The 15,202-nt window shown below is 51.3% G+C and overlaps 1 protein-coding gene across 1 annotated transcript in view; it reads left to right on the forward strand.

Annotated features, from left to right (window-relative positions):
- The window catches only part of ZNF536 (zinc finger protein 536), a 308,162-nt gene that overhangs the window by 67,005 nt on the left and 225,955 nt on the right, over positions 1–15,202 (forward strand). Inside the window, exon 2 of the mRNA XM_057712666.1 lies at positions 11,681–13,852. Within this exon, the coding sequence (XP_057568649.1) occupies positions 11,683–13,852 (2,170 nt within the window). The 5' untranslated portion in view covers positions 11,681–11,682. The remainder of the gene's footprint in view (positions 1–11,680; positions 13,853–15,202) is intronic.

Raw genomic sequence — 15,202 nt, forward strand, 5'->3', positions numbered from 1 at the left:
CTCTAGTTGGCCCCCTCGCTCCTGACTGTGGGGTGATGGGATCTTGGGGTCGGGGTGGGAGATGTCAGCAGAGGTTCAGAGTGGAGGAGGCCCGGGAAGGGAGTGCCAGTGACCTCCTGACAGTAGACTCGCCTCAAGGGAGCTGTGCTCATTGCCCTCAGAAGCCTCCCGGTCTCCCGACCCTTTTGTGAGTGAACAGTACTTGATGTTACCACAGCCTCTGAGGCTGATGCTTTGGGTGCATCTTCCTTTCCGATGGCGAGCAGTCTGAGTCTTTTCTCTGCAGAGCCCTGCACGGTACCTGGCATAGAGTGGGTAGTCGGGAAATGCTGGATGGATGGATGGATGGATGGATGGATGGATGGATGGATGGATGTCTCCATGAGCAGACGTGAGTATCCTGAAGGAGGCAGAGCAGTCAAAAGGAATGTGGGTTTATCAAGGGCAGCTTGAGGGGCATGGAGTCCACTCAGCCAGAATCTTTAGGAGCATGTTACGTGCAAAGCCTTTGGTTTGGGTCAGATATGGGTTCCTGGAGATCCCAGACAGGAACCCAGATAATCCATCAGGAGACAGATTAGCTCTTCAAGGGGGGCGTGAAGGGTGGGGTTGGAGGTAAGCAAACTTCTCACCTGGATTGTGCCCTGAGGAGCGGCAAGCATGGCCTGCGCTGGTGGCCCAAGAGTGGCCTGTGGTCTGTCTTTCTCCCCTGGGTCCCCTTCTCTCCTCGAGGAGAGATGCTGTGCACCGGGCCTGCAGCATTTGTTGCTTGGTCTGTTCATTCATTCATTCATTTCCTAATTCAATCGTTTATACACTTGGCAAATATTACTGAGTGCGTCCTCTGTGCCTGGCTCTGTGCCAGCACTGGGGGCTCCCCTTGAAGCTGATGGCCATGGTCCTCGCCCTCATGGAGCTTCTGGTCAAGTATGCAGGCAGAGCCAACCCAGTGTGAGAGCCACCGTAAGGGGGAAGGAGTCAGCCAGGAGGAGCCCTGTGGGGACAGACACGAGGGTTCTGCCCTGGGCCCGGGGCATCAAGGAGGGCCTCCTGGGTGAGGTGGCATTTAATCTACCAGCAGAGGACAGGGCACAGGGAACAAGTGCAGGGAGCGTGTACCAGGAAAGGCCCCTCATCTGCTCACCCTGAAAGGGGAGTCCTCTCTTCCAGGTCTGACAGGTTTGAACAAGAGCTGGCAGAGGGTGTTCCCTCCTCAAGCAGGTGTGAACAGTTGGAAATTCATCTCTGTCCCTGGAGTCCGTCTGTCTGCACATGGTGGTGACACCCATTGCTGGGACAGCAGCCCAGGGCCACCAGTAGATGTTCTTGCCCCGCTAATCAGACGCTCATGGGCCGCACTTCCCTCCTCTCCCTGGTGACCTGCACAGGAGCTGGAGATGCTGAACTGGGGATTCTAAGAGGAGTGAGGTCCTGGCTTGGCCTTGGCTGGGCCCCCTATTGGCCTGAGCCCAGTCGTTGCAGGCAGCAGAGGCCCCACTGGTGCGTCTGGAGTTTTACGCAGTAATGATTGTGTGTGCTCAGGAGATGATGTGTATCTGAGCTCGTGTCTTCGACAGGTACCCCTGTGAACGAATCTCCCTGGGCCAGCTTCTATGAATATTTCACAGTCAGGCCCTCTTTGATCACTCTTGCATATGTGCATTCTACATTATATTTAGTTTTGCACCAAATCAAACCTGAAGCTTCTGTGAAATGAAAATAAACTGTTCGACACAATATCATAGTCCAGAAGGGCTCAGACTTAAACGGCTTTAATCAGGGGTGCCAGGGTGATGAGGTGTAGCTGAGTGCCCTGCTCTCTGTGGGGCGTCCTGTGCATCCAGGTCCCCTGTTTTGTTCTAGGGCAGCAGCTCGGTGCTGAGGCTGAGCAGGGAGCCAAGGCGGGTTAATGGGGGATTAAATATCTAACTTCCTGTCATGACAAAGTCTGTTTAAAAAGGAAAAGAAAAAACCAGCAAGAGAGAAATAATCAATACACTTCATGACAACTGCTGGGCTCTTTCTCAGTTTTGTGATATCATTTTAAAGGTAGGGCAGTCACTAAAAGCTTATATGCATAGTTTTTGTTGCTTTCCCTGATGGGGTGGACACAGTTCAGATAAATCAATTACAGCAAATTAGGGGATCATTCCCTTCCCAAATCAGCCCATCTGGGAGAAATGGAAACACCACTTGATAGCTTGGATTCTAGGGGGAGAGGCCTGGGCTAAGGCTCACAAAATGCTGTCCATTTTTGTGGTACTCTGGGCCACCTTCCTCTCCTGCACTGTGGTCAGCAGAAGCTTAGAGGACAGCTTTTGGTTGGACTGGGCCCTCCAGGAGCTACAGACAGGGGGCTAATAAGATGCCTGTTCTCACAAAGCCCCAGCAGAGGAGGAGAGGAAGCGTGACCTCTGATAGCCATGCAATAAGGCCCCATGAATGTCTTAACAAGTTCCAGAGAAACGGCATGGGAGCTCTGGGGACTGAGAGATCACCTCCAGCCTGGGGCAAATCCAGGAAGGCTTCCTGGAGCAGGCAACACCAGGAAGGAGCATGGAGGATAGATTTGGGCTGCCACCTTTGGAGAGGCTGGGTGGGCTGCCAGGATCTGTGGAGTGGTGCTTCTTCCACTTTTTTGCTATTACAAAGAGGAAGAAGGGAGACCAATGCCTTCTTTCAAACTCTAAGTACCCTCTTCCTTCTCATGCACAGGGAACCCTCACTGTGATGAGAACTTCGGCCCTCACATGTTTGGTTTGTGGTCCAGGAGTTTACTTTCACTCTTTATTTTTCTCCATCTCCTCTGATCCACATTTGGTAGAAAACTGCTCATGTGTCACAGCAACGCTGTGAGGCATACGTGTCATGTGACAATTCTGGTGGGGGCTTCTTGAGCCCCTGTTTTGCCCCAGATATTAACTCTATGCTCCACAGGTTGACATTCAAGTCTGCGCTTGGCCAAGGCCCTTTCCTGTCTTCCCCTGGAACATTCTATGCCGAGTCCCGGTTTTGCACAAGCTGACCCCTTGGTCCCGCACACGCTTCCTTGTCTTCTCTGCCTCGTTCCAGGCTCTTTGCAGCTGTTATCCTCACTGGTCTTCCTTCCCTTCTCTGCCCTGCAGCCCTTCCCCGCCGCACCCAGCCTCACAGCACGTTGTAGAGTCCTCCGTTTCAGCACGGGACCCTGGTCTGTGGTCTCCCTGAGTCCATCTATTTCCCTTCCCTGAGCCAGCTTCAAAGGCAAGGACCTGGTCTCGCTTGTATATCTCTAGATCGGCCCCACTTCTTGCCAGATGTAGGCATTAAAAAGTGTTATTGAATGATGTGAGGCCCACTTTACAGTTGCACCAAGAAAGTTGGCAACGAATGAGTTTTTATTAACCACTTTTGTGTGCCTTGGTTGTGCCTTAGTTACGTCCTTCAGCTCTCAGCATTTACTCTACACCCAGGTGAAGGTCCTTTCTGGATTTTGAAGGCTACTGTGGTCAGCTCCTGAGAAATGTTATGGCATAGGGCACAGTCCTCTATAATTTATTTATTTTTAATTAATTTATTGGCTGCATTGGGTCTTTGTTGCCACTCGCAAGCTTTCTCTAGTGGCGCGTGGGGGCTACTCTTCATTGTGGTGCGTGGGCTTCTCATTGCAGTGGCTTCTCTTGTTGAGCACGGGCTTTAGGCACGCAGGCTTCAGTAGTTGCAGCATGTGAGCTCAGTAGTTGTGGCTCACGGGCTCTAGAGCACAGGCTCAGTAGTTTTGGCGCACAGGCTTAGTTGGCTCCTCAGCATGTAGAATCTTCCCAGATCAGGGCTGGAACCCGTGTCCCCTGCATTGGCAGGTGGATTCTTAACCACTGTGCCACCAGGGAAGTCCAGTCCTCTGTAATTTAAATGCGAACTTCTCTCTCCTACAAACCTATTTGCCTTCTCAAAATCCTATGAAACGTGTAGGACAGTTAATACCAGTCCATTTTAGAGACAAAGAAACTGAGGCTCCGGCGGGTACCCAAGGTCAAACAGATGTCAGTGGAAGAGCCAGCAGTTGGATACATGTTAGTGGTCCTTCCAGTGCCTTCTCTCCCTTACTCCAGTCTAGTTGGGGAAATAACACACCTAACACAAGACAAGAGCATGTGAAATAATATATCCACCCTTATGGATGTTATCTTATGAAAACAAGATAATATAAATAAATGTTTGTGTGACCCTCCTTCCAACCAGTGATTGAGAGAAGCGGCGTTTCTAGCTGCATGGTGCCCTCCTGCACCCATCCCACCGTGCTAGCCCCTGGCGGTGCTTTCTATGGAACGTACTGCCTGTTTCCACTTCCGGGCACACATGGTTGTGAGGGCTCTCGCTCCTTGGCTTCCCTGGAGCTTTCCCATGAGCTGAGGTTTCCTTTGTTTCCACATGTTTCACAAATGAAGGAGGGGGCATCTGTCAGCATCCAGCCCAGCGAGACTGAACGTGGTGTGGGCTTCAAGGGGGCAGGCTTCCCTCCAGCGTGTACTGCTTGGGCTCTGGAGTCAGGCTTCTCAGCTGTGTGACCTTGCGAGGCTTAACTATTCCAAGCCTCAGTTTCCTCATTTTTAGTATTTGACTAGTATGGTACCTACCATTCTAGGTTGAGATAATGGTTGTGAGGTACCTAGCACAGTGCTGGCGCACAGTGTTGCCATGAAGAGGAGGAAGAGGATGAGTATTGGGAAGATGATAAGGATGAGGGTTCTGTGGCTGATGCAGGTGGTGATGATGATGGTGATGGCTGCCGTAAAGATGGAGATGGTGACAATTATTGTTATTTGTTTTTGTTTGTTTGAGAGCGCACACTGCCTGATCAGTCCACAGTCTTAACAACTACCCCACATGAGGTTGTTCTAATTCCATCCCCTGTGTGCCCGGCTTTGTGTGGGGTGTGCAGATAGTGAGCCAGGAACTCAGACCAGAAGGCTGCTCTACCCTGAGAAGAGGACAGGGGAACTCTGTGGATGTTTTCCTTTCCCATCTGATACGCTCATGATCTGTCTTCAGTTTTGGGCTAGTTTCCGCCTTTCCAAAAGCCAGCATGCTGGAGAGAACTCTTTGCCTTTGAGAAGTCTGAAATCATCCAAAGTCTTTGAAGACAGGATACTTTTTATTCTTTTTTCTTCTTCTAAGTCCTCCAATTCTCGTCCCACTAATACGGAAGCTGCCTGGTGTTCTGCGGGACCACGTGCAACGCCAGCGCAGCTGAGTCGTGTTCCCCTTTAGAGGCAGACCACCTTAACTTTTTAGCCAACATTCCACCCACAATGGGAGGATGGGGAATTTAACCATACTCTCCAACTTGACTCTCCTGGCTACACAGCCACCATACTCTGCAGCCCTATTTGAATATCATATTTTCATTAACAAATTCAGCAAGGATTTAACTGTTTCTGGCCCTGTCTCATAGTGTTGTCTACACATCAGTCAAAACGGAACAGGTCACCCGTGCTGCCCTCCTGTTTATCTATTAATCATCTGGCAAATAAACCACTCAGTATCCTGCCCACCTCAGTAATGTTTGTGATGTAATTTGTTTGGATGCCCAAATGTCACCAGCGTTGATTGTAAGAGATGAAAAAATGTACTTGCTCAGCATAGCAAGCTCTAGGCCAAAATGTAAGCATGAAATCTCTGGTTTATTTTTGTAATAATGTTTACAGCTGTTTAATGACCCTGAAAAGGTTCAGTAGTCTGGTGTTCTGTATTTCAGAACAGGAGTGTATTATGCTTATAACAACCTTGGTTAAACAGTTTGAGGTACAACAATTGGAAAAATGGTATTTAATAAGAAGCCATTGTATCCCAGGTGAAGTTGTCTTAATTACTGCTTACCCAAAGTGTAAGAAAGCAAGGTGGGTTGTGGGGAAGGGCCAAGGGTCATTTGAGCCCCCAGGAAGCAGGTTCACCTAATTCCAGCACTACACGCTGTGACACAATTTGGGGGTAAAACCCACAATGTGTGTGCAGTCCTTGCTGTGAACTGAAGCCCCACCCCTTGCCCAGCGACTGGGGGCTCTGGGGCTCCTGCAAGGTTTCCGAGGCAGCACTTTCACCCCTTTGATAAAAAAGGGAATATTTAGTTGTGCTTGGCTACACAACAATATTTGATTTAAAAAAATCCAGTTGAAATGGTTATTTTGAAAGTCATTTTATTTCCCAGCTATTCTTTTTCATGGTATAAGGATAAAACTCCTTCATGCAACTTACTGGCAAGATCTATATTTTTTGGGCTATTCATAAGATTACTTTTTTTTTTCTGTGCTAGCAAAATGAAACTGTTTTTGTGTAAAATTTATTTAGACTCGTAGCAGCTGGCATTTCTGGTGTCCTGATAGTTTCAAATTTCATTTTGAGTGAAAGATACAATTAGGTTCTCTATTGGAAGAGTTAAGTGAAAACTTTTGTCATTGATATCACAGGAAATAGTCTTGAAGGCAGAAATGCAAAATCAAAATAACCATTAGCACCATCAAAGGCAGCTGAATGGCTCAGTGTACCTGCAGTGATGGGGATGAGGAGACAGAATGTATTTTGATAATCTGTGATTCCAATGGTGAGTTGCACAGGCTGAGAATACCCTCGTCGTGAAATGTGAAATTGCGCAGCTCAAGGATAAACTCTAGCCTTCAGAAGCTTTATCAGCTGGGGCCCCTGCCTGTGTTCAGAGGCGGGCCTGGCACTTCCACCGCATGGTGAGCAACGCCCTGGCTGCCAGGACACAAGCCTAAGCCTGGGTCTTCCTCAATATTGACAGTAGGGTTGCGTGCCTCCAGGTCCCACCGTGACCCCAGGCTCAGGAAAGATCAGGACCAGGGTGGGATGTGTAGTGTGTCCAGGTTGGAGGGACGACGTAGCAGATTTGACCGTTCACAGTGTCCCCTGTCCAGTCTCAGTAAGGACGTCCGGCTGCCTCTCTGCTGTTTGTTTGGGAAATTACATATGCGTTGGTTCCTTTCATCAGTCAGCCGGGGTTTATTGATCTTCCTGCTATGCTTTGGGCTGGAGCCGTGAGCTGAAGGCCGGGTGAGCTGTTCTCAGGGTTTAGTAGTTTGTTTACTTGCTTTTGATTGGGCTAAGGGTTTTCCTACCGAGGTGAGAGGGTTAGTTGAGTTATTGTATAGGTTTCTCAGAAAGTCCCAGCTGCCCAATTGCCTTAAGCCCAGGGTCATGGACCGCCCTGTGCTGGCTCTTGGCTTCTTAATGTGGGTCCCTCACCTGCTGGAACACAGGATGATGGCTCCAGAGCCAGGGCTGGGAGTGAAGGGTGGGTCGGGTACTCGGGATAAAGTGCTCCCAGGTGGTAGTGTGGATATGTGTGCCTGCCCCGTTTGTCAGGACAGGGGGGTGTCCTGTGGCAGGAGGCCCTGCCAGGGACACTGACACACCGTCACCAGGGGCCTGTAAAGAAGCAGCGTTGTCCTAGAGGGAAGGCGTCCTCCCTGCGCTCGCTCCCTGAGGGCTGGGGAGAGGAGTCATGGCACCTTCCATCAGAGTGAGCCCGTGGGCAGCGCCACCTCCCAGCCCCTGAGCTCTCAGGGCTGCAGTTGGAGCCAGTCCTTTAGCAGCAGGGTAAGTGATCCCTTGGTTTCCCAGGGGACGCATTTGTATTCACTGCTGAAGGAATGCCACTTAGGGAATTGCTGCCCCTCCCCCAGCACAGGCATGCTCTTGTGCACACACACACATGTGTACGCACACGGACATCACACGTGCCCCCATATACCTCGGCAGCACTGGTTCCTCCTTCCTCTGAGCTTTGAATTCAGCCTCTCTGGGCCTTTTGCATTGCTTCCCTGTTACTGGGGGCCTTGCCTGCACTGGCCCTTTGTATCCAGAAGCCCTCGAGGGCAGCTACATAGAAGGCCCCGGGCAAGCATTTACTGAATGACTGAGATAAGGGGTAAATGAATTCCGGATGGGTGAAGTGTCAAGGCTGGAGAAATTGGGGCCGACCCAGGGTTTGTGAGTCCCAGGCCGGGCCTCGGGCCAGCTCGTCCTGCCTCGGCTGCTTTGGCCCAGGGACAGCACACCAATTACCCCTTGCTCTTTCCAAGAACTCACACTCCCCTTTCTTACTCTGAGTCTAGCAGCTGGCATGGGTCATGACTGACCCATGGCAGCTCCTGCACCTGCTCGTGGAATCACTGGGTGTCGGATCTCACAGAGAATTCTGAGATGATCGCTGGGCGCAGCCCGGCCTCACTGTGGGGCTCGGCGCAGGCTTTGCTGGCGCACATTTCAGGGGCTGAGGGCGTAATCCCCAGCGTCTCCTGGTGAGCCGGCCAGCTCTGTTGAAATTCTGGGTTCTCCCACGGATCCCAGGGTGGGTGATCACGTTCTGAAGGGGTTGATTGCTCTCCATCTCCTAGTGCCAGCAGCGAGGCCATCAGAGGTGGTCCAAGCCCGGATGGCCACCATGGGTACATATAGTGAAAGAGCTGGTTGGGGAGGGGGAGCAGCTCGGCTCTCCCTTGGCCATTTCTGGACCCCTAGGTTCTGGGTGGGAGCACAAGACCCTTCTGACTCTGACAGATTCGGATTGTTGGATGTTCAAGGACTTGTGCAGAAGCTGAATTTGAATCCCATGAAGTTGGAGTGAATGCGGTTCTGCTACAGGCTAGCCTTCGTTTATGGACTGTGTTTATGCATCTATTCACTCATTCATCCATTCAGTTAGAATGTTCTGAAGCTACAATGAGCCAGCTCTGCTCTAGGCCCCGAGGCTTTATCTGTGACCAAGGCAGACATGATCCCGCCCGCATGAAGTAAAGCACATCTGTAAAAGGGTCAGCAAGAGAACTGGCCCAGTGGTAAGTGCCATGAAGAAGAAAGTAAGGCCATGGGGTAGAAACCGGCTGCGGGGATTAAGTTTTCTATGATGAAGTGGACATGGAGGGCCTCTGTGGGAAGGGGGTGTGTGAGCTGAGACCTGCAGGGGGGGAGGATCTGCCTGTGCCTTTGCACGTTCTCCAACATTCCGTGTTCAGCAATGGTACCTGAAGACCGGTTGCTTAAACGGGGTTAAAAAAAGCTTTGTTGACTCTGAAAAACAATTTTTGGGCCTAATAAAAGAATTCCATATCCAAACCTAACTTGAAAACTCCCCACATTCATTACTTGACAAGTTGGGCTGTTCCTTGCACAGCATGACTGGCGGGGGTGGTGGTCTTCAACTTGATGCCGCTCATCCAACCTGATTTGCAGTCCTGCTGTCCTGCACATCCAGCCTCCTCTCCCTCCGGCTCAACTGGTGTCAGCTCAGCAGCAGTAACCTGAAAATAGCCCGTCTTCTTGGATTCATGTCTTCTGGGCTGGCCAACTGGGCAGCCTTTGGAAGTGGGCCATCCATGTTGGCTTTGGACTTTCCAAACTTCCCCAGAGCTGTTGGGTGGAATTCTGAGCACTCCCAAGTGGCTTCAGGGTCACGATCCATGTTTGCGCAGGAGAGGAGCCAGAGCAGCTGGATGGGGCTTGAAGGTGGAGAAATGGCTCTAGACAGGGCCCTTCCAGGTCCCAGTCCTGCTCCAGCAACTTCTCACACTGGGGCTGCTCCTCCCTGCTGGCCAGCGGGTGCCACGAGTGCAGGGGCTGGCCAGTCTTGTCCACCAGTGCGTCTTCATTGCCAAGGACAGGGCCTGGCACACGGTGGAAACTCAGCAAGTTTGTCAAATGAATGCAAGAATCTCTGTGAGAAATTACTCCTTTCTGACCAGGCTCCAAAATGTGATTTTGATTGTTTGCTTGTTTGTTTCGTGTAGACGGCCACCATAGACAAAAAAGAAAACATAGAAATTGGAAACATTCTTTTCCCGTGAGTGACCGTGTGCCTGTATGTGCGTGTGAGTGTAGGTAGTTGTTCATGGACAGTCAGCCCTACACCATGGTTGCAGTTTCTCTCCCTCCTGGGAAGAAACATCATGTCTTTTTCTTCTCCTCTCTTGCAAGACAGACTCACAGCCTCTGTCCTCTTGCCAAAGAAGTCAGGTCTCCTGTTGGAGACCCTCCATCCATGCACGGTCTGCCTGGCAGGAAGCCCAGTAGGCAGCAGACCCCGTCAGGGCCGAATATGCTTCCTCCACAGTTGAGCTCTGTCCCCACAGGTCCCCCTGGGGAATTGCTTGGCCCAGGAATCAGTCCTGGCTGGGGTTAAGCAGTACTCTTGGACCCCCTGGCTGGCCAACACATCTAAACATTGGGATACAAAGGGGATGGATGTGCAGTAACAGTTCCAGTGGCAGGAAACAAATTTGGACTCCTTCGAGTGGAAGACAGATCTGGAAATAGAAGGACCCCAGGCATGGATTCATGCCTTTCAAAGCTGAGCTCCCCGCTTGCTCTGATGTGGAGGGAACTGTCCCTTCTGCCCACCCCCGAACGGTCTGGCTTTAGCAGTTCTACACAGGCTGGAGGGGGCACAGAGGACTATTAAAGACAATTATGCAGACCAGCTTTGAGTGTAAATGTTTAACAAACAGCTTTGGGTTCTAATTTTCTGCAAAACACATACTGCAGGTACAATTTGTACTCATTACTGTATATTGGGAAAGTTATTAAAAACACTCAAACTTGGTTGAGACTTCCTATGGCATCATCCCTGGATTTTAATTGGTTTTTATCTAGTTCTATAAAAGGTCTCTTTAAGCCCAATCAAAGTCCCTGCCACAGATATCATGCCAGTTGAAGGACAGGGAAAGCCCACTCTGTGGTGTAAGTCTTTACCCCCTACCCAAATTTGAGCAGGCTCAACAATCCACTAAGATTCCATCGTGAGATAATTTATACTTCTTTTGATGGGCACAGTTACCAAATGACAAAATAACAGTGTTTCGTAACATAAGGGTTAAATCTTAATCTCTGAGGTTTGCAAAGCCGCTACTCGCAGTCTCCTTAAAATTTAATATACCTCGTTAATGCTTCCTTGCAAACACTGAAGGATTTTTATGATTATAATCATGTGTTACAGCACCTAGTACTGTTTCTAAGCAGCATACTAATCAGCTTAATGAGATATTACTGCACTTTTTGTTGACTAAAGCAAAATCCCTTTTATTGTTCTAAAGCCTGTCCTTTACTTTATTTTTTCCCAAAACATTATCTTGTTTTATTATGTACCAGTAAATATCATGCCATTGGGTTGGATTTTTTTTTTTTTTTTTGCCAAATCATAAAATAATCTCTTTCATCTTTGACTGGCGAACATATTGAATATAGTAACCAGAAATAAAAGTTCCAAGTAAGTCAGTTTGGTCTTACAGTTAAAGCCATTCTGCTCTATAGCAAACTTTGAACTGAACCAACAGGTGCAGGTGCTACAAGGGGGGAAAGGTGGAAAAGTTTAACATGTAGACCCTTGATTTGTTATTAGGTGCTGAAAGTGGTAAAACATTAATAATTTAAATGTGAATGAATAATTGCAGTCTGTAAATAGAAAATACAGGGAAGACGATCTATCGCCAAAACAAATTGGAGGAGCAATGCCATATTGCATAATTGGCATTTAATAATTCATTTTTTTATTATTGTTTTTGACTATAATTCCTTAGCATTTTTATGTGTAGGTAAGGCATGAAATGCAAATTCCCCACCAGCTGATGCCGTTGATTCGCTGCGCCACGGCACCTGGCACAGATCTGAACTCTCTCTTTATTTTCAGGGATGGAAGAAGCCAGTCTGTGCCTTGGAGTGTCCTCGGCGGCGCCAGAAGCTGAGCCCCACCTGAGCGGCCCCGTCCTCAACGGCCAGTATGCCATGAGTCAGAAGTTGCACCAGATCACTTCCCAGCTCAGCCATGCTTTCCCTGAGCTGCATCCGCGGCCCAACCCGGAGGAGAAGACCCCCGCGCCCCTCGACGAGAAGGCCCACGTGCCCATGAGTGGCCAGCCCATGGGCAGTCAGATGGCGCTCCTGGCCAACCAGCTGGGCAGGGACGTGGACAATAGTCTCAACGGGCGGGTGGACCTGCAGCAGTTCCTCAACGGGCAGAACCTGGGCATCATGTCTCAGATGAGCGACATCGAGGACGACGCCCGCAAAAACCGCAAGTACCCCTGCCCTCTGTGCGGCAAGCGTTTCCGCTTTAACAGCATCCTCTCCCTGCACATGCGCACTCACACGGGCGAGAAGCCCTTCAAGTGCCCGTACTGCGACCACCGGGCGGCACAGAAAGGGAACCTCAAGATTCACCTGCGGACCCACAAGCTGGGCAACCTGGGGAAGGGGCGCGGGCGGGTGCGCGAGGAGAACCGCCTGCTGCATGAGCTGGAGGAGAGGGCCATCCTGCGGGACAAGCAGATGAAGAGCAGCCTGCTGCAGCCCCGGCCCGACCTGAAGCCCTTGCCGCACGCCCAGCAGGCCCCGCTGACCACCTGCAACCTGGCCCTGCCCCCCAACCACAGCGTGCCCGACGTGGCCAACCCGGTGCCCTCGCCCAAGCCGGCCAGTGTGCAGGAGGAGGCCGTGGCCCCCGCCGCTGGCTTCCGCTGCACCTTCTGCAAGGGCAAGTTCAAGAAGCGGGAGGAGCTGGACCGCCACATCCGCATCCTACACAAGCCCTACAAGTGCACGCTGTGCGACTTCGCCGCCTCGCAGGAGGAGGAGCTCATCAGCCACGTGGAGAAGGCCCACATCACGGCCGAGTCGGCCCAGGGCCAGGGCCCCAACGGCGGCGGGGAGCAGTCGGCCAACGAGTTCCGCTGTGAGGTTTGCGGGCAGGTGTTCAGCCAGGCGTGGTTCCTGAAGGGCCACATGCGGAAGCACAAGGACTCCTTCGAGCACTGCTGCCAGATCTGCGGCCGGCGCTTCAAAGAGCCCTGGTTCCTGAAGAACCACATGAAGGTCCACCTCAACAAGCTGTCCGTGAAGAACAAGTCCCCCAGCGACCCCGAGGTGCCTGTGCCGATGGGTGGCATGTCCCAGGAGGCCCACGCCAACCTGTACTCCAGGTACCTTTCCTGCCTGCAGAGCGGCTTCATGGCCTCGGACAAAGCCAGCCTGAGCGAGCCCAGCCAGCTCTACAGCAAAGGCGAGATGCCCATGAAGGAGAAGGAGGTCATGGGGAAGCTGCTGACACCCATCTCCAGCATGGCGCACGGCGTCCCCGAGGGCGACAAGCACTCCCTCCTGGGGTGCCTCAACCTTGTGCCACCGTTGAAATCCAGCTGCATCGAGCGGCTGCAGGCAGCTGCCAAGGCTGCCGAGATGGACCCCGTGAACAGCTACCAGGCTTGGCAGCTCATGGCCAGGGGCATGGCCATGGAACACGGCTTCTTGTCTAAAGAGCACCAGCTACAGCGCAACCACGAAGACACTTTGGCAAACGCCGGAGTTCTGTTTGATAAGGAGAAGCGGGAGTACGTGTTAGTGGGAGCAGATGGCTCCAAGCAGAAAATGCCTGCTGATTTGGTTCACAGCGCTAAAGTGGGCAATCAGAGAGACCTGCCAAACAAGCTCGACCCTCTAGAAGGCAGTCGGGATTTTTTGTCACATGGGCTGAGCCAGGCTCTTGAGTACAACCTGCAGGGTCCCGGGAGCCTGAAGGAGAAGCCCACTGAGTGCCCGGACTGCGGCCGAGTGTTCCGCACCTACCACCAGGTGGTCGTGCACTCCCGCGTCCACAAGCGGGACCGCAAGGGTGACGAGGATGGGCTGCACGGGGGCCCCGAGGAGCGGCGCGGCTCAGGCAGTGACCAGGAGTCCCAGTCAGTGAGCCGCTCCACCACGCCCGGCTCCTCCAATGTCACCGAGGAGAGCGGGGTCGGAGGCGGGCTCTCGCAGACCGGGAGTGCCCAGGAGGACAGCCCACACCCCTCCTCGCCATCCTCCTCAGGTAGGTTGCCGGGGGAGATGGGGGAGCAGCGGCTGGTGCTAGGGCCCTCCCTGCCCCGGGGCCTGGATCTGCTCAGGCCTCGGTGGGGAAGGGCCCTTGCTGCCCTTCAGAGTCAGCTCTGAGGTCACCGTGGCGTGGTGCTCTGTGTGGACCTTGCCTGTCTGCCCTGCCTCAAGGGAAGGCTGTCGTTTCAACTCTTTGAGCTTCCCTTGAACACTGGCCATCAGGAAAGTACGTCGATCCTCCTCTGGTGTGGTGGAGATGGCCAGTTGGTACGTTTGCCAGCGGGGATGGCCTCCCTCCCCTGCCATTGCCTGGCCCCATTTCACGCCCTGACCCCCATCCGCCATCACCCTTGGGACCCGGGAGCTGCTGTTTGGCTCCATCCGTGGATGTGAATGCGTGAGTTCAGACCCTCACGGTCTATCCCCCCAAGTATATGCCCATAATTCTCTCATTTGGGCCCCTCACTGTCTCTCCCCAGACCAAACCTGCCCCGGGTCCCCTTTCAGAAGTACAGCTTGGCTTACCTGTCAGGTGCCTCTAACCTGAAGAACCACACCATTCTCCTCTGATGGTTTGGAAAAGCACAGAGGTTTGAAACACAGATGCGCGACTTCGTCTTAAATTGTACTGTGTTACACGGGCAATACAGCTTTGGGGTCTAAAATAGCAAAGCAGAAAATCTGTCATCAAAATGTCTGTGAAATGCTGAAGCTTTCTGGCCCAGTTTGGGGGGAGAAAAAAAAAGAAAGAAAGGAAAAGGAAAAAACAAAACAAAACAAAACCTGCTAGCCTAAGACAGCTAAATTAAAATCACTACCTAACAGCAGGTAAGCTTGTTGCCTTCATCCGTATTTCCAAAGCCCCTTACTAATGGGTAGTAAATTGAAAGTTATATCTCCAGCCCTTTATAAAGAAAGCATCTCGCTAATACTGTAATCATTCTGCAGCCTAACAACAGAGGAAATCATGCCATAACAAATACGCTGTTACTAATGGCAACATTGATTTCTGCAATCAGCCATTAAGTCTAGAAAATGAAAGACAGTTTGAGGCACCTCAAGGCACTGCAGTGCCCACTGTTAAAGATGTGGCCGCACACTGCTGAGGGTCATTTTTAAAAAGTTCTTTTTCCCCTTTTCCTTTTTTTTTTTCACGTCTCAGTTTCGATAAATATTTCAGTATTGGAGGCAATTCACCGCTACACTTATTAAGTAGATGCCAGCTTAGTTGTGTTGTTATTGTCATGCTTCAGCATACCCTTCTTCTAGGACAAAATTAGTATTAAAATAAAGTGTGAGTCTGCTGGCTTATTACAAACCAGTAAAGAATTGTTAAGACACATAA

The sequence above is a fragment of the Hippopotamus amphibius genome, chromosome 16, assembly GCF_030028045.1.
Source record: "Hippopotamus amphibius kiboko isolate mHipAmp2 chromosome 16, mHipAmp2.hap2, whole genome shotgun sequence".
In the NCBI taxonomy this organism is placed as follows: Eukaryota; Metazoa; Chordata; class Mammalia; order Artiodactyla; family Hippopotamidae; genus Hippopotamus; species Hippopotamus amphibius.